At 53.9% G+C, this 23,259-nt stretch overlaps 1 protein-coding gene and 1 long non-coding RNA gene across 2 annotated transcripts in view; one reads left to right on the top strand and one right to left on the bottom strand.

Annotated features, from left to right (window-relative positions):
• The window catches only part of LOC309856038, a 1,055,650-nt gene that overhangs the window by 90,247 nt on the left and 942,144 nt on the right, over positions 1–23,259 (bottom strand). The window lies entirely within an intron of this gene.
• Positions 5,626–12,937, top strand: PNMA6E (PNMA family member 6E). The gene is made up of 2 exons (XM_082716545.1): positions 5,626–5,880; positions 8,357–12,937. The coding sequence occupies exon 2, from the start codon at positions 8,367–8,369 to the stop codon at positions 11,628–11,630; it is 3,264 nt and encodes a 1,087-aa protein (XP_082572671.1). The 5' UTR covers positions 5,626–5,880; positions 8,357–8,366; the 3' UTR covers positions 11,631–12,937.

Below are 23,259 nucleotides of genomic sequence, written 5' to 3' on the forward strand. Positions count from 1 at the left end.
ACCCTGCCCAGTGCTGTCCTGCCCCAGCGCTCCTCCCACCTGCCTCTCCTTGCTGTGGGAGGACACTGAACCTCCCCTGACAGAGGCAGCCTCACATCCTGGAGGCCGGGGGTGGTGTCCTGAGGGCAGCAAGCCCAGGTTTGGCCACTCTGCAGCAGGTCCCAGGGACCCCAGTGGGTTAGGGGACTGGAGAAGGAATCCAGGGACATCCCACGTTGTCAGTGGAAAGTGAATGAGCCTCTTGCTGGGGAGGAAGAGGTCTGGGCCTGGGGCAGTGCCTGCAGGAGGGTGCCGTCCCCGCCCCCACGCCAGCTATGCTGTGACTTGCGTGCTCCGCCAGCGCATTCCTGGAGGGAGGCGGTCCAGGCATGCGCGGAGCCTTGAGTGGTATTCTCTTGGCCCCAGACATAGGTTGACAGATAGAGCCCATGCCTGACAACGTGTGAGGGGAGCTTATTTGTGGACAGACGGACAAGATAAGCTGTTTCTGTGCAGGTCCGCTCACCTCTGCATGGACAGAGTGGAGCCTGTGGGTGGAGGAGAGGGGGTGTCCAAAGTGTTGCCCTGGGGGACAGGGGCCCTAGGGTGGGTAGTAGCTGGGAACGCACGTGGCAATCAGTGCTCCCGGTCACATGGGCTCCTCTGCGCCTCTGCGCAAGGGTCAGAACAGTGCGGGGCTCGTGTGGTAGCAGATGTCATGGCACCTGTGGGGCCTGTCCTCATACCCTCAGGGCTCCTGAGGCTTGATGGGGGCCCTCATTGGGAGGCTGGTGGGGGCAGTGATGCTGGGCTTGGGTGCAGGAAAGGAGTAAAACGCTCCCTTCTGCATAGGCCACCTTGACATTTGTGCGCCAGAAGCTCGGCTGCAGCTGGAGATGTCCTGATGATTGCGGTTCTCGCTCTGGCCCCTGGATTTCCCAGAGGGGAGCCACCACTGTCCCTTTGCTGTCCCTCCTCAGTGTGGCCACCACTGTCCTTCAACTCTCCCTTCCAGTGTGGCCACCCTCTCCCTTCACTGGCCCTCCCGGTGTGGATGCTCCCTCCACCATGTGTCCCCGGGGGCCACGCTGCCCCAAGACCCAGCCTCTTTCTAGTGTCAAGTCTTGGCTGTGGCATCAGGCTGCTCTGTGCGTGCTGGGGAAGGTCCGTCAGCAGCAATCGGGACCACAGGCTTCCCTGATCCTGCCCAAAGACAGAGAGGCCCTCCTCAGAACGTGAAGCCTTCCCTTCCACCCTGCTGGGCCATTTGGGGGATGGTCTGCCCAGGTCGCTAACAGTTGCCCTAGGAATGCCACGCACAGCTGGCCTTAGACCAATCAGATCTGCCTCTGGGCTTGAGGACGGGGGCGGGGGGGTGGTGGCTACCATGCCTTGAGCTGCACAGGGGAGGGACAGACACTTAAACCAAAAGGGGGTCCTCCCGGAAAAAGAAGAAAGGGGAAATGGCTGCGGGGAGGGCGGCCAGCTGTGTCCAGTCTCTAGGCATTCCTTTAGGTGACAGGAATTGTGGCCAGAAGGATCACCGGCTTTTCTGAGACGGGGGAGAGGGAGGGTCAACTTCCAGCAGCCCAGGACAGCAGCTCAGCCTCAGGCTGGCCTGCAGCCAGCTGCACCCTGCTGCACCCTGCTGCCCAGGGTCTGTTCCTCCCAGTGGCCCATCCCCTGGCCCATGCCTACACTTGGGAGGGGGAGCAGGTGAGGTATAGCTATATGCGGGTTCATCCATGATGCCCACTTCTGTCCCTAGTCCAGACCTCTCCTCCCTACCCCTTATATCCAGGTGGATTCTAGACCTTTCCACTTGGGTGCTTCCAACTCATATGCCCTAAACGGAACTTAGGATTTTCTACCCAGTCCCCAGTCACAGTGAGTAGAATCCCCACACACCCATGTTAAAGGCCAGAATTCGAGGATGTGTCCCTTGCTCACCTTCCTCTTCTGGTTATTCCTGGTGTTTGATTAGTTCTCCGCTTGTTTTAGGTCTGTTAAATCTCTGCCCTATCAGTTCCATGACACTGCCACTACTATGGTTCAGACCACCATCATCTCTCATGGGACAGCCCCAGCTGCTGCTCAGTAGGCTTTCTGCATCCACTTCGTCCCCTCCCCTCCTAATTCTTGCAAAAGAAAGCCAGAAAAAGCATCTGGAAATACAATGTGAACGTGTCATACACACATGTGGGTGCACTTGCACCTCTGACTTCGAACCTTTCAATGTTCCCAGCTCTTTTAGGTAAAGACCAACCATAAAGACCACATGGTATTTTCTCTCCAGCCTTAGTGCATGGTGCTCCCCTCACCCTGCATCTCTCTGTTTGTCTCTGCTCCAGCCACATTGGTCTGCTCTCAGTCCGATACTCACCATGTTTCTTTCAACCCCAGCACCTTTACGCATGCAGTTCCCCCAACTGATGTGAACCCCACCTCCCTCCCAGAAGAAGAGTGGAAAATGCCAGGTCCGCATTCTCTCAGCTTCCCTTGCAGCTAGTGCGTGGGCTTGTGACCTGGTCCTACCAATCAGATGCACCTGCTGCCAACTGACTCTGGGGCCAGAGATAGGAAGAAGCAGGGGCCACACATACTCCATAAGGGTGGGTGGGCAGCAGCAGAGGCAGTACGACCCGCTTCCCAAGGAGCAGGGGTGTCTGTGGTTCTCGCGACAACACGTGCATCTTTCATTGCTGCGAACCAGTGCAAACCAGTGTCTGCGCCCAGCCGGGGGAGGCAGCCTTGGAGATGCCTTCACTAGCCCAGCCCTGCAGTGTGATTGAGACCCTTGCTCCTCTCTGCAAAGCCTCCAAACCTGGCTCAGCAGTCATCCTCAAATGCCTGCGGGACATCCATCATCCTTCAGCTAATTCCATTTGCGCTTCCAACAGCCAGTCTGCTTCTGTTGTGTGCAGCTAAGAACTACAACGGACTGGTTTTCTGCAGAGGCTGCGTGATCTCCCACTGTGTTAGGTACTCCCTGCCCTGGGTTCAGGGTCAGCACGTGCTCTTAGAGCTTTGCAGGTCTTTACTCAATCCATTATTGACTCTTCTTTCTCCATCCTTCTTTTAACATTAGTGTTTGTTAATAGTTATTAGTATCTAGAAGCTTCATATTACTTGTTGGAAAACAGATCGAAAAAAATGAGCCATTTTGAGAAACTGAGAAGAAAAAATATTTTAAAAAAGAAAGAAAACAACAGAACAGAACCTCAGTGATCTGTGGAACAACATGATAAGGTTTAACATGTGTATTTGGGATCTGAGGAGAAAAGAGAGAGAAGGGGGAAGAGAAACTACTTAAAGAAAAAGTGACTGACATTTTCAGTTTGGAAATAGACACAATTTTCAGATTCAAGAAGTTCTGTGGAGCCCAAGGAGGACAAACACAAAGAAAAGACATATGTCAAAGTACTGAAAACAGGGATGCCTGGGTGGCTCAGTGGGTTAAAGCTTCTGCCTTTGGCTCGGGTCATGATCCCAGGGTCCTGGGATCGAGTCCCTCATCAGGCTGCCTGCTCAGCAGGGAGCCTGCTTCCTCCTCTCTCTCTGCCTGCCTCCCTGCCTACTTGTGATCTCTATCTGTCACATGAATAAATAAATATCTTAAAAAAATACTGAAAACAAAGGATAAAAAGAAAATCTTGAAAGCAGTCAGAATTAGCTGAAGCACTACCTTCAGGAGATTCTCCACCGAGTTCTCATCAGAACATCAGGAGGCAGTGGGACAACATTTTAAAGTGCTGAACAACAACAAAAAACAACTTTCAACTCAGAACTCTCTATCTCTGGGGAAAAGATTCTTCAAATATAAAGGTGAAATAAGGACTTTTTCAGATAAATGAAAGCCAGGAGAAGTTATCAGTAGACCTGGGCTGACAGAAATGATAAAAGAGGTCTTTCAATCTAAAGAAATACAATAGTAGAGGGAAAATGTGATTTTTGGGTAGAGCTGAAGAACACCAGAAATGGTAAACATGTAGGCAAACATTAAAGAGTACTTGTTTGCTCTTGATTTCTTTATAAAAGATATGAATATATAAAGTAAAAATTATAATAGCCTATTGTAGAGTTTATAATATATGTAGATGTAATACATATGGCAACTACATCATAAGGGATGAGATAGAGGGCGAATGAATCTATCTGGTGGAAATCTTCTCAAATTTATGTGAAGTAGTACAGTATTTACTGCAAGCAGACAAGTGAACAGTTAAGGTTATATATTATGGTCTCTAGAACAACCACAGCGAACTAATGCAAAATGATAATTACTTAAAAAAGTATTAGACAAGGGGTGCATGGGTGGCTCAGTCAGTGAGACATCTGCTTCAGTTCAGGTCATGATCCTGGGGTCCTGGGATCAAGCTCCACATTGGGGGTTCCCGCTCAGCGGGGAACCTGCTTCTCCCTTTCACTCTGCTGCTCTCCCTCTCTTTCAAATAAATAAATAAATAAATAAATAAATAAATAAGATCTTAAAAAAGGCAACAGACAAGTTAAAATGGAATTTAAAATAATTGATTATCTCTGTCAGGAAAAAGGGAGCATAGTGCTACAGACTGAGAGTTTGTGTCCTTTCCAAAATTAACATGCTGGACCTTCATGCCCAATACTTTAGGAGGTAGAGAATTTGGGAGGTGATCAGGTCATGGGGAGGAGTCTATGAATGGGATTAATGCCCTTATAAGGGAGACTTCACAAAGGTTCCTCACCCCCTTCTGCCATGTGAGGACATGATGAGAAGGTGGCTGTCTGTTAACTGGGCAGTGGGTTCTCACCAGATGTAAAGTGTGACAGTACCTTCATCTTGGACTTCCTAGCCTCCAGAACTGTGAGGAATAAACGTTTGTTGTTCATAAGCACCCCAGTCTATGGTATTTTGTTAAGGGGCCTGATGAGCCCCTTAAGACAGATAGTAAAAGCATACACTTAAATCCTACCATTCAAAAATTATACTCAATGTTAATGGGTTAAACACTCCGATTGAAAGGCAGAGATTTGTCAGAATGAAGAAAGAGCAAGGATTTTGTTGTCTACAAGAGACACAATTTAAAAAAATAATGACTCAGATATGCTAATAGTAAGAGAATCCCAAATTATATACCATGCAAAGAGTAAGCCTGAGAGAGTGGGAAGGGCTATATTAATATTAGACATAATATATTTAAGGCCTAAACATATTACCTGACCTGAAAGGTAATTATGATATCAGGGTCAATTAGTCAGGAACACATAGAATTTATAAATGTACTAGTATCCAATCACAGGGCTTCAAAATGTATGAAACAAAAATTGACAGAATGAAGAGAGAAACAGACTTTTTCATAATTATAGGTAGATATTTTAACACTTCTGCCTTAGGGACTGATACAGCTAGATAAGAAATCAATAAAAATATAGAATGCCTTCATGACATTACCAAGAATAGAAAATAAACTTTCTGAAAAAAATTCGAGCATTTTTGCGCAAAGAGCTGTCTCTATCTGCAAGTTTCCGCCATCCCCGCTGCCTTGTTGGTAAGGCGTGTCATTGGCGGAAGGTCGTTCGGCGCCGGCTCGGCTTTTGCTTCGGGAGGCTCGAGAGCCTCGGAGCATCGGTCTCGGAACACGGATCTCGGAACATCAGTCTCGTGAGACTCCGAGGCAGGTCGCTTCAGTAACACGGTGCCTCGTCACGTGCCCTCCTCAGCCAATCGTTTGCCTGGTCGAGAGACGCCCCGAGAACATTCTGCCTCCAGTGCCTGGGGGCTTCTGGGAGTGGCCGGAAGCGCTTGTGGGCTTCGCGCCGCGTGCTCGGAAGGCTGCACCACTCGGCTCCTGGCTGTGCGGTTGGCGGGAGCGCTTCAGGCCTTTCGGAGTGGGCGTGTGGAGCTGTTCTGAGTGGGACGAAGTAAGTAGATGGGCACGGGCTCGGCAGTTACCGGGAAGGAGGGATGTGGGCCGAGGGCCTGTCCGCGGTCAGGGAGCTGAGGTGGAAGAGAGGGCGCCTGTTGGGGGGCGGGGGGGGGGTTGCCCGAATGGTTCCTAGCGATGGGGTCTGGTGGGGAGGGCTCCGGGGTGAGGGGAGGTGGGGGGCAGGACTAATGTCGCCGCGTGTGGCGCTGTGGGAGCGGGGTGGGGGGGCGGTTCTGGGCCGAAGGAGCAGCCGCTGAGAGAACGGCCGCTGAGGGCATCCCAGTGTTGGGGGCCCGACGGGGGGGGGGACTGCTGGCTGTGAGGGGAATGGCCGGGGGGGCTGCTGTGGTGGGGGCGGGCTTCAGGAGTCCTGATGGCTGAGCCTGTGTGAGGCGTGGGAAGGGGGGGCTCAGGGCGGCTGGAGGCGACGGCGGTGTCGGCTCCCTGGCGGGGTGCTGAGAGGGCAGGGATACGGCCCCATCGCGGGCGGGGGGGCTCGGCTGCGGGTGCGGAGCGTGGGAGGCGAGGGCCTCGCGGGGCTCGGGTTGCCGCGGGAGGGCTAACGGCTGCTCTGTGGGGGAGGGGGAGCCCCCCTCGCGGACAGTCCGGAGGGAGCGACGGGGCTGGTGGGAGCCGGGAGGCGAGGACGCCAACTGCCCCTGACAGGAACCGGGCGGGGGGGGGGGTACTGGGAAGGCGCCCCCACCGCTGCCGGCGCTGCTGGGGGAGGGAACTGCGTCGTGTGGGGGGAGGCCAGAGGCTAGCGGGCGGGCCGCTGCCGGCGCGGATGCGCCCCTCGGGAGGGCGCTTCGCTTGGGTGGGAGCCCAGGAACGGTGACGGGCTGTGGCTGTGGAGAGTGTGGGAGGGGAGTCTTCCTGGGAGAAGGCAGAGCTCGCGGGTGTGGCGAGGTCGTGGAGCCGGAGGCTGCCGTCTCAGCCCGTGCGGGCGCCCTGCTTGCCTTAGACTCTGCGGGCTCTACCGGTCGGTTCGGGCGTGGCCCCGAGGACGCTCTGCGCCTGCGCAAACAGCACGGCGCCTCGCCGAGGGGAGGTGGATGCGCGGGCACGTGGGGCCGGCAGCTGAGCACGTGCGGGGCTCAGGAAGGGGCTTCGCCCGCTTCTGCGCGAAATGGCGGACGGATTCCAGCAGGGGGAGTTGCAAAACCTTGTCCTCCACAGAACGTAAAGTCTCGTTCCCTTCCACCCACATACAGTGTATGCTGGGCCATAAAAAAGTCTCCAGAAATTTTAAAGGATTGTGCTTTTGCATAATAAGTTCTTTGGTCTCAGGGAATTTTATTTAAAATTAAGAATTATAGGGGCGCCTGGGTGGCTTGGTTGGCTAAGCGTGCACCCTGTGCTGGGAGTTGGCTTCTCTCTCTGCCCCTCCCCCTGTTGCTGCTCACTCATGCGCGTGCTGCCTCTCTCAGATAGAATCTTTTATAAAATAACATTAATAATAATAACAAATATTTGGAAACCCATGGCTCAAAGAAGGAAACCGAAGGAACTTAGAAAATATTTCAAACTGATTAATTTAAAAAATACAACTTACCCAAGTTAGTGAGGCAGCTAAAGAAACAATCAGCAGAAAATGTTTTACTCCTAAGTAGGTGCATTAGAAAAGAAAGGCATAAAATCAGTGACCCAATGGTCCATTTAAAGAAACTTAAAAAAAAAGAGTGAACTAAATGCAAAATGAATTGGCTGAAAAAATGTTACAGCTAAAAGAAGAAATCAGCACTAGAAAGCAAATTGTAGATATTTAACAGAGCCATTCATTTTTTTAAAGGAGAAACAAAACTGATAAAGCCTTAGTGAGACTAATCAAGAGAAAAGGGAAGGAATACTTATTACCAACATCAGGAATAGAAGAGTGTTATTGCTACAGATGAGACAGACATTAAAAAGAGAATGCAGGGAGTATTTTGGAAAAAAATTATGCCAAAAATTTGAATACTTGACTTATTTCTGGGGGAGAGGAACTTCCTTATTTTTTTAAGATTTTATTTATTTGTGATGCACGCATGCACACACACACAAGTAGGGAGAGTGGACAGCAGAGGGAGAAGCAGCCTCCCTGTTGAGCAAGGAGCATGATGTGGGACTTGATCCCAGCACTGTGGGATCATGACCTGAGCTGAAGGCAGACCCTTCGCTGACTGAGGCCCCCAGGCGTCCTTAAAAACCAACTTTCTTAAAGTGATATCAGAAAGAATAGAAAATTGGACTAGGCCTATGTCTGGTAAATAAACTAATGTATCATCACAAAACTTTTCTAAACTCAAACAAAATGCGGAGTGGAAGCACTCCAGGGCACCACTGCAAAGGACGTGAGGCTTTGACTATGTAGTAGGGTAGCCTATGGTATGGTAGGTATGAACATATCTCTCACCCCTTGAAACCCACGGCTGAGGCTCACATTGTGACCGTCTGTGTGCCCCTATCTAGTCATTTCTCTCCACCCTCAGGTTCTCAGCAATGGCGATGCCACTGGCAATGCTGCTTGACTGGTGCAGGTGGATGGGTGTGAACGCACACCGTTCCCTGCTCATCCTGGGCATCCCTGATGACTGCGGGGACCAGGAATTCCAGGAGGCCGTGCACGCTGCCCTGTGGCCCCTGGGCAGGTACCGACTGCTGGGCAAAGTGTTCAGAAAGGAGCTTGGATGCAAGGTCGCCTTGGTCGAGTTTCCTCAGTATTTAAACCGAAGTTTGATCCCTCGACAGATACCAGGCGAAGGAGGACCCTGGCCTGTGGTCTTTCTGCCCCAGGCCCCTGATTCAGAGTCACAGGATAGACCAGATTTCCCTGCACAGCCCCAGAGTCAAGCAGTGGCTTGCCAGGCAGGTGGCGCAGGAGCTGCAGGGGAGGAAGCTGCGAGTGAGGCAGGAGCTGCAGGGGAGGAAGCTTCGAGTGAGGCAGGACCTGCAGGGGAGGAAGTTGCAGGTGTGGCAGGAGCTGCAGGGGAGGCAGGAGCTGAAGATGGAGGAGAGTCATATGAAGAAGAAGCTGCAGGGGAGGCAGGAGTTGCAGATGAAGAAGAAGCTGTGAGTGAGGCAGGAGCTGCAGGGGAGGCAGGAGGTGAAGATGGAGGAGAGTCAGATGAGGCACGAGCTGCAGGGGAGGCAGGAGCAGAAGATGAAGGAGGAGTGTCCCATGAGGGAGCCGCAGGTGCAGCAGCAGCTGGGGGTGTGGCAGAAGTAGCAGGTGAGGAAGGAGCTGCCGGTGTGGCAGGAGTGGCAGGAGTGGCAGGAGCGGCAGGAGCTGCACGGGAGGCAGGAGCCCAAGATGAAGGGGGGGTGTCCGATGAGGAAGGAGCGGCAGGTGACACAGGAATTGCTGGCATGGCAGGATCTGTGAGCATGGCAGGAGCTGCTGGGGAGGCAGGCACTGCCGGGGAGGAAGGAGCTGTGGGGGTTTCAGGAGTCATAGATGCCGGAGGATCCTGGACCCAGCAGTGGAACCAGGCCCAGCAGCTTGTGCTGGAAAATATAGCCTTTGGGGAATTGAGAGCCTTTTCTGGGTTGGAAGAGCCTGACCAAGAGCAAGAGTCCTTTGAGAGTTGGCTGGACCATGCCAATGACATGCTGTACACGTGGCGCTACGTGTCGGAAAGGGAGAGGAGGCGACGGCTGCTGGAAAGCTTGGGTGGCCCTGCACTGGAGCTCCTGGGCAGCCTCCTGGCAGAAGATCCCGACATGCCTGCTCAGGATTGCCTAGCTGCGTTGGTACAGGTGTTTGGGGAAAAGGACTCCTGCGTGACAGCCCGGCTCAAGTTCCTCACTTGTGCTCAGCGGCCTCAGGAGACTTTGTTTGCCTATGTGATGCGCCTGGAGGGCCTGCTGCAGTCGGCTGTGGAGAAGGGGGCCTTCCACCCTGTTGTCGCAGACCAGGTTCGCGCCAGGCAGGTGCTGATGCGGGCCCGGCCGAACGAGCTGCTCCAAAACAAGCTGAGGAGGATGCGACTGGAGAGGAGACCACCTGGCTTCCTGGGGATGTTGCGGCTGATTCGGGAGACTGAAGCATGGGAGGCCATCCCAGTTAGCGGTGAGCAGTTCCAACCGGAAGTAGGGGCCTGTGTGGATAGTGGAGGGCTGGCCGCTGCCCAGGCTGCCCCTGCCTGTGAAGAGGTTGCTGAAGCCTCTGCAGCCAACAGAGGTGCTTTCCGGGCTGACCCGGCTCTTGAAGTCATGACCGAGGGCACCCCTGCGGGTGCAGATGAAACTGGGGCCCTCCCAGCTAACGAAGATGCTTTCTGGGCTGCCCTGGTTCTTGAAGTCGTCACCGAGGGCACCCCTGCGGGTGCAGATGAAACCAGGGATCCCCCAGCCAACGAAGATGCTATGCAGGCTGACCCGACTCTCGAAGTCGTCACCGAGGGCACCCCTGCGGGTGCAGATGAAACCAGGGATCCCCCAGCCAACGAAGATGCTATGCGGGCTGACCCGGCTCTCCAAGTCGTCACCAAGGACACCCCTGTGGGTGCAGATGAAACCAGGGATCCCCCAGCCAACGAAGATGCTATGCGGGCTGACCCGACTCTCGAAGTCGTCACCGAGGGCACCCCTGCGGGTGCAGATGAAACCGGGCCCCCCCCAGCCAACGAAGATGCTTTCTGGGCTGCCCTGGTTCTTGAGGTCGTCACTGAGGGCACCCCTGTGGGTGCAGATGAAACTGGGCCCCCCCCAGCCAACGAAGATGCTTTGCGGGCTGACCCGACTCTCGAAGTCGTCACCGAGGGCACCCCTGCGGGTGCAGATGAAACCAAGGCCCCCCCAGGCAACGAAGATATTTTCTGGGCTGACCCAGCTCTTGAGGTCGTCACTGAGGGCACCCCCGTGGGTGCAGATGAAACTGGGCCCCCCCCAGCCAACGAAGATGCTTTCCGGGCTGACCCGGCTCTTGAGGTCATCACTGAGGGCACCCCTGTGGGTGCAGATGAAACTGGGGCCCCCCCAGCCAACGAAGATGCTTTCCAGGCTGACCCGGCTCTTGAGGTCATCACCGAGGGCACCGCTGCGGGTGCAGATGAAACTGGGGCCCCCCCAGCCAACGAAGATGCTTTCCGGGCTGACCCGGCTCTTGAGGTCGTCACCGAGGGCACCCCTGCGGGTGCAGATGAAACCAGGGATCCCCCAGCCAACGAAGATGCTTTGCGGGCTGACCCGACTCTCGAAGTCGTCACCGAGGGCACCCCTGCGGGTGCAGATGAAACCGGGCCCCCCCCAGCCAACGAAGATGCTATGCGGGCTGACCCGGCTCTTGAGGTTGTCACCGAGGGCATCCCTGTGGGTGTAGGTCAAACCCAGGCCTCCCCAGCCAATGAAGATCCTGCTGAGCCTGTCCCAGCCAACATGGAGGCCAGTGAGGCAGTTCCTGGCACTGTGGAAGCTGATAGGGCTGCTCCTGAAGCCCATGATGCTGCCAGGGCTGCCCCTGCCCCCCAGGAGAGCTCCAAGTTCTTCCCTGCCACTCAGGAAGATAAAAATGCTCCCATCTCTGTGAGCCTAGGTCAGGCAAGACCCTCAGAGGCCCCTGGGGGTCCCATTCCTCCCCAGATGGGCCGAGTTCCCAGGGTGGGCCCAAGAGGTCCTGGCTATGAGCCAGAGGGCCTAGCCCAGGCCGGAGACCAGGAGGCCAGAGGGTCCCCTGAGGAGGGGCTGGAGCCTATCCCAGAGGAGTCGGGAAATGAGGATGGAGCTTGGGAGACGATCCCCCCCAAGTCCTCCTCAGGCAAATAGGCTCAGAAGGCCCAGGGCCCCCCTCTCCTCTCAGGTAGCAGAGCTCTGGAGGCAGGGGGAGGCCATGCCGGGGCAGAAGCCTCACCCTATGTTGGGGGCAGGGCCGAGGGAGCAGCCCACTCAGCCCAAACAAATTCCTTGGACCCCACCTCCCCAAGGCACCCTAGCCACCACCATGAGCCCTTCCAAGTGACCAGGATGACCACACTTGACACCACATGGGGCGGGGAAAGGTGCTCCCCCCGCAACCCATGGCAGCACCATACCTGGCCCCAGCCCCAGTCCCAATCCATGCCAACTCAAGCAGCCAGTCTGGGAAGCACCCCTGAGTGGCTGACCCTAGCCTAGGTGAGGGGCACCCGGAGCCATCTGCCACCTACACTGGACTGGGAGATGTTAGGGACCGCCTCAAGGGGGCCAGCCTCTTGGGTCTCCCAAGAGGGAGCTCCTCATTCGCATCCCCCAGGGCACATCACTCCATGTTCTGGGAAACCCGCTTGTGTCTCTGTGGGGCCCTTATGACCCACGTGTCACGTTACTCCTCCACCCCACTAGGTCCCGTTCCTGTGCAGAGCCTTGAGGTGTGCAGGAGCCCGCGGTGGGTGTCCTGGCCCACCGGGGCAGCCACCCCCCAGCCCGGGGACCTGCCGTGAGCCTCAGTGGCGACCGGGGCTCCGCTCGCTCTCTCTCCCAGTGTTGTGAGCTCCACCGCTGCTTTCTCGGTGTAGATTTAAGCCGGCCGCTGCTTGTTCTCGTGGAGATGTGTGTGTGTGTTTCTCTGAGCAGCTGTTTCCAGCCCCATCTCCGAGATCCCCAGCCCAGTTCCAGGAGACGGCCGGAAGGATGCCCGAGGGCACGGCTGCTGCTCGCCCCGTGACCTCGGGAAGGAGGAACCGACCAAGGACCGAGGTGGCCAGCGGGAGTCTCCACGGGAACCGTGCTCTGATGTGCCACCCCGTTGTTTCTTGTGACTCCGTGTCCCCGGCTTGGCCGAGTGTCCCCTGCTGCGTTTTCCACCTTCCTGGGACTGTCCTGTGCAGGCCTTAGGGTGGCACCAGGCCCCAGCATGTCAGCCAGAGGGGAGGGTGCCCTGGGGTGAGGGGATGTGGCCAGTTTCTATCATCCTGGCCAGAGGTTGATGGTGGGGCCGCCAGGGAGCAGGAGGGCCACAGTGTTGGAGGAAGCAGAGACACCTCATTTGGGACCCGGTGTGGGGGGCATAACCTATGGGCTCTAGTGGCTGTTAGATGTTCCTTTCTCTGTTGTCATTCCTTCTTTGATGGTTTCAGTAAATGTTTTCTTCAATAAAGTTCATTGCATGTTTCAGCTGAGTCTTGCCTCTGCTGTGGGCCAATATAAGGAAGGGTTTGCTGGTTTGCTGGGGTTGGGGGAGGGAGCCAGGGAGACGATTTTTATCCAGTACATATGGGAGACTTTTCCAGGGAGAGGTTATGGGAAGACTAGGATATGATCAGGAGCTTTATTCTATTTTATAGGTGGATTGTAAAATTTTGGGGTTCCATTGGCCCTTGTCTTGGGATGGCCCTGTCCTCTTTCCCTTTTGAAACTGAGTGGGAGTAATGATGGTTTTCTCCTTTACTAAGTTAAAGGGATCTCTGACATCCAGTTCCTGGGATTGTACATTGCTTAAGGTGTGCAGTGAATGGAGTGAGGCCATGCATCAAAGAGCTGTCATAGCTCCAACGCCCTTAGCATCCTCGTTGAGAAAGTCAGTATTAAAAAGTGATAGGTTTTTGAAGAACCCCGAATGTATTTTGTTATTCTAAGCATGAAACTCATCATGGAACAACATTAACACTTACTGAGCAACTGAAAAAATCTAGACACTTGGGTTTCTGGGAGAATGGGCGTATTTTCCTATCGCCTCCACTTGCTAACAGGCTTGGTGTCAAGGAAAAAAAAAAAAGAGGCTACTTAGATGGACAATGAAAGGGGGATGCATGATAGCTGGGGGAGGGGAGGGGTCTGCTCTCCGAAGGGGTCATGTTTTGGGATGGGGGTAGTTGGGTTCACACTAAGGGAAATAGGAAGCAGTTGCACCACTTAGGTGGGTTCAGTGGACACTGCTCTTTTCCTCTGTCCTGGGAAGCTGCCACTTGAGGCTGAGGCTGGAAGGAGCAGAAAATGCCTGGTTGGCATTTTCCCAGCTTCCCCTGAAGCTTCCCTAAGCTAGGGCCTGGGCACATGACCAGCACCCATCAGTCAGATGAATCTGGGGCCAGAGATGGGAACTAGCAGGGGCCACATAGATTGCACTTGCGTGTGCTGGTGACAGCAGGGACATCGAGACTTGTTTCCTGAGGAGCAGTGGGGCTGTGGTTCTCATGGCAACACCTGTGTCCTGTATTACTGCTGTAAGTCAGAGCGTCTGTGCCCAGTTGTGGGAGAGAGTTGTAGGAGCTCTTGGCACCTGCCCAGGGCAGTGTGATTCAGACCCTTGCTCCTCTCTGCAAGGCCTCCAAGCCTGGCTCTCCAGCCCTCCCCAAATACCCATGAGACACCTGTCACTCTTCAGGTAATTTCCTTTGAGCTTCCATCGGTGGTGGTATGTGATTGTTAAGGACACGTGGTGCAGGAGCCTGCAAATGACACTTGCTGAAAGAGCTCCCACCCTCTGCACAGGAGAGGACATTGCTGCTGCTGCTCCTGCTGGGCGGCTGGGAGTTGGGAAGGCCATGTCCGTGCCCTCCAGGGCAGGTTGGGGGAAAGCAGACCAGGGGAGCTTAAGGTTTTGGCCCCGGGGTATGTGGCACTGTAGGTGGGCCTTTGCCTCTTGTATCTTGGAACTGGGTGCTATAGCTGAAGTCTGAGGGGGCATCAGTCTGGTGGAGAGAGGGGAGCCCCCAATCTGGGGTCGGCAGCAGGGCGCATGCCTGAGAACCCTTCCCAGGCCCAAGTGAAGTCTGCGTGTGAATTGGAAGAACACACTGGTTCACTCCATCCAGCCAAGTGAGCAGGCTCCTGGGGGAGCCCTTGTTCCCAGTTCCCCAGAGCTTCTGGTCTTTACTCGTGTCTCAGATGGGGTGGGTCAGAGACACCCTCGCAGGCAGACCTCCATAACACTGTTCACATTTCCTTCTTAGTCTCCTTCCTGTGCCCTCTGCCTGGCCACGGTGCAAGTCCACGTACATCCAGCCCCTTTCTGTCCTTGCCTGTACCCGGGGGCAGCTGGTGGACCCCTGAGGAGTGGAGAGCTGCTCCACCCCAGCAGTCACACGGTTTCCAGTGCATGGGGTCGGATCCAGGCCTGATGGCTAAGGGGTGGAGGTTGAGAGTGAGGACCGCCTTCCCCGAAGCCCAGTGCAGATGCGACTGCTACCCACATCTGGCCCCATGCCTATCCTGGTCCCAGCCTGTCTCCTATCTGTAGAGGAGGTGACTGTATTCAACAAAAGACAACTAGTAGCCCAGTATGGAGTGCCCTGAATGATGAAAAAGAGAGAAGCCTGCTGGCTGCCTGGGGGGGGGGACTTTTTGCCTGCCCCTTGGAGGGCACTCAGGAACTGGCCTTGAGCGGCTCCCCAATAGGGGCTTCATGTGGGGGCCCGAGTCTTGCTCTGCCAACACATTCTGATGGCCTCATAGGGCTTCAGGGGACAAGTCCCCTGGAGAAGGGCTCCAGAGACTCTTCTAGAAGCTAGGTCCCCAAGGAGCCAACTTACTTCTTCTGGGTAAGAGGGCATCCAGGCTCAGGTGGCCTCGAGGGAGCGTTTGGTGAACCCATGCCCCAATGACCGCCTTCTAGGACCCAGAACTTGATCTTCTCCAAGGTTTAGGGCTGGGGAGGCAGTGCAAGTCTGTTCCCATTAGGACCCACTTCCGTCATCTGGAGCATTCTGGTGCATTCCAAATGTGCTGGGATGGTGGTGGACTGGGGAAACTGGCCAAGGGGGTCGCATCAGGAACTCGTGCTTGAGCGGGCTCCAGCACTTGCTGCAGGGGCAGCACTTCCGGGAAGTTCTCTCCACGTGGCTGGGTCCCGGGGCTGTTTCCCCTCGGTGATCCTCTCTTCCAGTCCTGCCCACCAGCACGCACAGAGACAAGTGCCCACAGGGCTATTGGGGGCTGAGTGAGCCAAAGGCATGTGTGTTTCTGAAACACAAAGTGGATGACCCCCCACTGTAGACAGGTGGTGGAGAGGGGTGGAGGAAGCAGGGAGACACCCCCAGATGTGGGTTAAGCTACAACTAGTTCTTCCAGAATTCCTTGCCCTTTATGGTCCCAAGTTAGGATTGGCTACAGGAGGAATTTGCACAAAAATTGGAAGAGAGAAATGAAGCAAGGGTCATTTACAAACATGCTCAGAACGTCAGGGTAGCACGGTGGTGTTGACCTGCTGCTGCTTCCGGATCACCTCCTACCACTTCTCCAAGTGCTGGGCCAGGTGTGAGGGTGGCGCCGTGGGGCGCGGCACTCACCTTCTGCAGGTCATCTGCCTAGTTCGGGTGTGACGTGGTGGGACACAGATGCGGCTTCCACTTCGATCTTACACCACCCCCACCCCGCTTCTCACCATCTTCACTTCCTTTGTGCCAGCTCTGCTGAGATCAGGCCCCAAAGGAACAGATCCCCTCACTGAGGGGGGTGTTGTACCCCACGGAACAACATCTGTACCCCTTAGGAAGTGAGTTCTGATTTCGAAGGCACCTTAGCCGGCAGGCACACCACAGCCTGGGCTCCCACCAGGCCCTCCTCCACCCTGCCGCAGAGATCTCCCTGCCTGGAGCTGTCCTGCCCTAGCTGCCACCCCCCACCCCCTGCCCATGGCCGCAGGCTCCTTGTTGCCCTTTGCTCCAATCTGCGAGCTGCTGGCAGCCAGGGCCCCCTGCCATGCAGTCCCTATTGCTGTTGCCTCTCGGGGGTTACTTCAGGCCACATTCTCTTTAGCTTCTTCCCAAGTGAGTGAGAAGTTCTACGAACTAACGCCCTGCTGGGTTACGGTTTAAGAACAGCTCAGACTCGGGACTGCCCAAGAAGCCTTATCTTGCCCATCAAAGGGGCCAGAGCCAGTCCAGGACTCCCTCGTGACTTGCTCAGCCAGAGGGCGGGTGGAGCTCTGTGCTCATGCTGGAGTCTCCGCTGCCTCTAAAAGAGGCCGACTCAAGAAAGGAAATTCCTTCAAGGCCTTGGGCTCCTTTCCTCAGTAGTCTTACAGAGGAATGATGGGCTGGCTTTCCTTCAAAGGCAGCTTCAAAGAAACGGCATTGGGAACTGCAACACCCCCTAGCCACACATTAGGACACTCTCCAGCCAAACACTGTCTGGACGAGGTTGGGGAGCCAACTGGGTCAGCGATGGCTCCGCGTGGATGGAACAAGAGTCAGACTGCTCCAAGGTCAAGGATCACAGGCAGGCAAGTCGTAGCCAAATAGAAAACAAATCTCTGGTTAGACTAATGAAACTTAGGGACAGGCCACAGGAGCAGTGGCACATCAGTGTGCAGACGCGGTCAGACCACGCGGAAGCCGGAGACAATGTGGACATGTTGGCAAAATCATGCACATTCCCAGTGCATCATGGGTCCTACACGCAAACTGGCAACAGCAACAATTACACAAATAGTAAGAGGAGGAAAGGAATGGAAGCAAACAGACGAAAGCACATCACAAGGGAAAATTACACAAAAACTACAGGGAGACTCGAAAAAACAAAAAACAAAACAACCAACCAACCAAACAAACAAAAACAAAGCCAAAAAACCCTCCAGTGATGTAAAGCAATTCCAGAAAACATGATTTCGCAAAAGAAAAGACAGTTTAATGAAGAGATGATGAGAAAACAGAAGGAAATGAAAGAAAGGCAGAAGTCAGAAAAGAATTGAGAGAAATACAAATATTACTGAGATGAAAGCTCCACTAAAAGCAATTCACTCTGAGTAAACATGATCAAAGAGAACACGTGTGCCATGGCCACGTGGGGACATGTTTGTAAGGTTTGTACAAAATGCAAGAGAGCAGAGGGTTGGAGAGAAGGCAGGAAAGGGAATTGTACATATGTATACAAAGTCGGTATTCCTGAAAAAGAGAACAAGAGGAGAACCAGTTCCATTCAACTTCTCTGTCAAGTCAAAATGACCCCTGGATAATAAGGAGAAATTTCAGCAAAGAATAGAGGAGTGGAAGAACGAACACCAATTCCGCGTATGTGCAGAATTAATATGAGGCAAGTGTGAGATTATGCAGTCACACCTGTCCTGTTCCAGGGCACAGTGCAAATCTTAGAAACTTTGACAACGTACAAGTCCTAATGTAACACAAAGCAGAGGTGGAAAAGTGAGGGGCGGGAGGAGGAGCATGGGCTGATTTCCTCAGCTATTAGAGTAGTCATTGGATACTGTGTTGGAGCATGAAATTAAGCATAATGTTTCAGGTATTTCAAAAAGCATAGCATTTTTCCTGGTTTCTTTCCTTAACCTCCGTGGGATCTCTTAGGAACTAGGACTTCTTGTAAAGAAACACTTATTACAATTTCAACAGTATTTTCATTTTGTTTTTTTTCTTTGTTCACAAATGAGATGAGTGAGGGTAACACTTTAGATGAAATGTGGTGCATATGTCATGACGCCATTTTTACTGAGACATAATCCATGTACCTTTTTAGTGTACCGTTCTGTATCTTTAGTGCATACTCACAATGTGTACCATACATTCTGTGTATACTCACAAAGTTGTATGGCTGTTATGACTGTCGGCTCCCAGGACATTTCCATTGCTCCAAAAGGAAATCCCATGCCCATTAGCAGGCATACCCCATTCCCTGCTCCCAAAGCCCCTGACATCTACTGATCTGTTTCCGTTGCTAAGGATTTGCCTGTTCTGGACATTTCATATCAATGGAATCATATGCTACGTGGCTTTTTTTTAAATTTATTTTTTATTTTCAGCATAACAGTATTCATTATTTTTGCACCCCACCCAGGGCTCCATGCAATCCGTGCCCTCTCTAATACCCACCACCTGGTTCCCCGATCTCCCACCCCCCGCCCCTTCAAAACCCTCAGATTGCTTTTCAGAGTGGCTTTTTGATTCTGGCTCCTCTTAACTGGGGATGCTGGATGATCCTTTGGGGGAAATAGTCTTGTCTCACCTACGTATTGCTACATCTGTCCATCTTTCTATCAGTGCACACCGGGGCAATGTAAATGAGGGGGATTTCTGGGTGACGGGATTTGGGCTGGATTCGAGCTCATCTCTGGACTTTTCTGGAACACTTAACTTTTTCTGCTGTGTGTGTATCCTCTTGTGTCCTCTCCTTGGTACTTGTCTCATGGTGATCTCTGTCTCTTGCTTATTTATTTGGGAAGTAGTGACGGTATCCCTTTTACATGCAGTTGGCAATGGAGTGAGGACAGGGCCTGGGACACAGTAAGCATCAGGGAGAGTGGAGAAGGGTAGACGGCGGGGCTGTAAGTCTACCCTGGTGTCGAGACAACAGCAGTCACTGGTAACTGGTGAGGGATTTGAGCTTGTGGCTGAGGAACAGAGAGGAGTCAAGGGTGTACTCCTAATGTGGGCTGTTCTCAGGTTGGGAGACGAAGGGCCCTGGGCTAGTGGGCCAGGAAGCCATTAGACTGGAAGTCAGACAATGCCTTACTCAGTGTGCCCTGCTGGAAGTGACCTCTGCCACAACACGGGCATCTATGGCCACAGGCTCATAGGATCCCTCCTTGTAGGCACCTTTCTAGGTCAAGGTGGCTTTTGTGGCTGGCCTGGGAAACCAGCTCTGAGGGCACGCATGGTTTATGTGGGGGAAAGGAACAGGCTGGAGTGTCAACAAGCTACTCTTGTGTCAGTCTGCCCTTGGTGTGTGTGTGTGCATGTGTGTGTGTGCATGAGAGAGAGAGAGAAAGAGAGAGAGAGAGAGAGAGAGTGAGCACACTTCAGGCGCTTTCGATGGGAAAACAAATCCAGAGCCCAGTGGGGCCCTGCCACGGTAGCACACATCCTCAGCTCCAGAGCTGCACCAGGTAACAGGGAACAGGCGGAAGGTCAGAGTTACTGCTCGCTTCTCCAGCAGCCTCTTAGCAAGAGATGGGAGAGAGCACTGCAAGCCTCTCTGCTTCCAAACAGCAGCAGCAGAAGCTTGTCTGGGCTTAAAGCTTCCCAGCGTGTGCAGAGTGAAGTTAGGGCCTCTCTCTTTCTGCTGCTGCCTTTGTCTGTAACACACACACACACACACACACACACACACACACACACACACAGCCTAGAGGCCCCCGAGGAAAGTTGAGACCCCACTGGGTACAAGATAAGTCTGTGTGGCTTCCAGTCAAAGCCAAGAATGATCTAGCCCTTCCTGTTCTGTTTCCTAGACAACGTGTTTTGTGTAATCATGGTCAAGGCAACGTACGCTTCTGCTCAGAATCAAGGTCACAGTGTAACACAAATTCACCACGGCAACGGCAGACTACTCATATGACATGATGGGGTTTTCAAGGAAAACCACTTGCAAAGTACTAGCTCCCAGCCGAGTGATCTCGCCTTCTGGCATGGCAATTCAGGCTTTACTCCGGTGGAACCTGGAATCCACATCCTTAAAAGGCACAGAATCCCCTGTAAGTTCAACATAAGTAATCCGCCGATGGTGACCAACACATCACCACAGGAGCCATTCCACCTGACCTGGCTTTAGGGTTTAGTTCCATCTGCAAACTCACATGTCACCTTGCCCTCGTAAACATCCATGAGCTGTTCCGTGCCAAGTTAAGCATCTGAGGAACTCTGCCACCAGCTCGCGGCGGGACTAAAGGCACCTGCCCTTCGTGGGTTTTAGGCAAATGAGTTCTGACAGACAATGGTTGTAGAACAAAACCTTGTGGTTTAAGATTTAATCCTGCTCCTAATTTCGGGGCCCAAGGCCAGTTGTTAGTCGCCTCCTAGCTCACACTTCCCCTCTTTGGTAGCAGCCTCTCTGTTTGGGTAAGTGGGAGTCTGAGGCTGTTAGGCAGCGTGTGGGCCATGTGCTTGAAGGAGGGGGATGAGGAGGACCCGGGGAAGGCCGATAGGCCTGTGGGGTCACCTGGAATGGTCTTTGGTGAGCCAGTCCCCACCCCAATGAGGGGGCCCCCCTACCAGCCTGGAAAGAGAATGTGGGCAGAACGGAGGGCTGCCTGGGCACGAGGCTGGCCATGCTGGGCACGGGTGATGTGTGTGAGCCCGGGGCAGGCTGGGCATCTGCTGGAGGAGGGGGTGGGATTTACGCACTCCCTCGGCCAAGTGATTAGAGGCGCCCTGCTGGGAAAAGTTCTCGGCTCTACTGCTTTGGTTCCCAGCTTTCCGAAAGCTACATTCCGTTCCGATCTCACAGTTCAAGGAAATACCAGCAGCGTTTTGTAACCCTTTTCCATAATTTACCTCATTTTGTCTTTACAAGCCTCGTGTGGTACATGTGGCCAAAGTGTGCCCGTGTTAGGGAACTGAGGCCCACGCTGCTGCATGGTGTGCCCGAGATGGTGCTGCCAGGGAGTGGCTCCGCTGCGTTGGGTTTTGTGACAGAGTCCTGCTCTGCTCAGAGCTTCTGTCACCAGCATCGGTACCTCGGGACCCCATGTCTTTCCTGCAGAGAGGCCCCTTTCCCCTTTGCGACTACAAACTCCGTGGGGGCAGGGAATGCCTGTCTCCCTAAGGCATCCCTAGTTCCGAGCCCTTTGCATCTGCAGGCCGGGTCACATAGGAGGGATCCTCCAAAGACCCTGACATTTGTGCAATACCCACTCTGGCCACCCTGGGCGAGGAGTGTGGGGCATAGACATGTTGCTCAGAGTTTGGTGAGGGAGAAGGGAAGCTGCCTACACCTGGACCCCAAGCAGGGGCTGCCAGTGACTGCAAAGGTCCATTGCAAAATCTTGGCCCCAGCTGACTGCACCAGACTCACCCCCTGACTCTTGCTGGAGGACACGAAATGCTGGGCATCCGTCTTCTTCCCCACTCCCTCTCTGCGCGGGCCCTGCATCATCTCCTTTGCTCTCATCGTTCCCAGGCCTTCTGCTGTGCCTGTTGCCCTTGCCCTTGCCCGTACCTCCTTCTCCTCTCCCTCCTGCCTCAACTGAGCAGCTACCACCTTGCATTCTTTCTCTTGCCCCACATACCACGGGGGCAAGACAGGGAGGGGGCCGTCACCCTCTTTGCCCTACAGTGTTACTTCCTTACCTGCATTCCTCTGGCCCTTTTAGGCTCACCTCATCTAGTCAAATCCATCTGGAACGTCCCTGTTTGTGTCTCCCTGCTCCTCCCACAGTGGCCTTGTTTCCAAGCTGCCAAGGGCATACCTTGGGCCTGCCGCCCTCCCTGCCTCCACCTCTTCTGCCCCCGAGGTGCTTCCTCTGGGCCCGTATCTCCTCCTTCCGTCTTCCCACCAGCCCGGCTCCTCTACGGTCTCTTGACCTTGATGGGGGACAGTGCCAGTCCCTGTCTCTACTCACCTTTGCCCAGCCCCTTCCAGGCTCCCTTTCATTGCCACCTGGGATTCCGGAGCTGCCCTCTGACTACCTCCTCAGCATTCCTACCTCCCGAGTGCCCGCTCATTCATCCCATGTACTGAGCGCCAGCTGTGTGCCAGGGACTTGGTAGGTGCTGGGATACAGCTGGGACTGGGACCGATCAGGTCTTTGCCCTCATGGATGTCATAGTCCGGACCTTGAAAAGTAGCCCCACAGTTATCAATAGTGATAACTGTCACGGAGGCGAATCTAGCCCAGGAGGAGAGCAAAGAAGCGACTCTTGTGTTACAGTCTGTGGGAAGAGGAGGAGAAAAGCCCCCATCTTTAGCCATCTGGAGCCCTGTGCTCAGCTCTCTCTGGCCAGGGCCCAGATGATGACTGGCAAGTGTATAAGTTAGCTATTGCTGCATAACAAATCACCAGCACCCATTTACTAGCTCGTAGTTCTGTTGATTGAAAGTTCCAGGCATGACGTGGGTGGGTCTCAGGCTGCCTCACTTGACTGTCTCACAGTCAAGCTATTGCCAGGCTGCCCTTTGGTCTGAAGGCTCCTGAAGGTCATGGGCCCTGTTTCCCTGTTTGTGGTTATAGCAATGAGGTTCCTGTTTCTTTCTGGCTGATAGTCAGGGGCTGCTCTTAGCTTCCAAACACCACCTGCTTTCATGGTCATGTGGTCCCCTCCATCTTCGAAGCCAGCAGGAGAATTTTCCTTGCCTTGAATCCCTTCATGATTTGAGTCTCTGACTTCCCTGTCTCTGGCTTTCTAGATCCAGGTATAAAGGGCTCCTGGGACTGGGCTGCCTAGTAGATTTTCAAGCTGGAGCATCACACAGGGAGTATAAACCAGGTGGCGGAGAGTTGGGGAGGTCAAAGAAAATCAAAGTGGACCCTAGTTAAAGTGGCAAAGATAGATCTTCATTAGTAATATGCTACTGCACAGTGTAAACCCACACAATTTTGACTCATAGGAGGTGAGTGGGCATTTTCAAAGATGAAGGAAGGAGCGGGGAAGACGTTTCGGGGGCTCAGTAGAGTTAGGGGAGGGAAAAATCACAAAAAGCAGGAAGAGGTGGTGGGTCACATGAAACCTGTCTGAGTTTGCTGACTGGCACTCCTCAAAGTTAGGCTCCTGTTCTCCCACAAAGGCTGACAGACTAGGGTCTTCTGGCA

This window comes from Mustela nivalis, assembly GCF_964662115.1.
Source record: "Mustela nivalis genome assembly, chromosome: X".
Taxonomy (NCBI): domain Eukaryota; kingdom Metazoa; phylum Chordata; class Mammalia; order Carnivora; family Mustelidae; genus Mustela; species Mustela nivalis.

Coding starts and splice junctions, on each gene's coding strand:
- PNMA6E (XM_082716545.1), top strand. CDS start 8,367: ATGGCGATGCCACTGGCAATGCTGCTTGACTGGTGCAGGTGGATGGGT.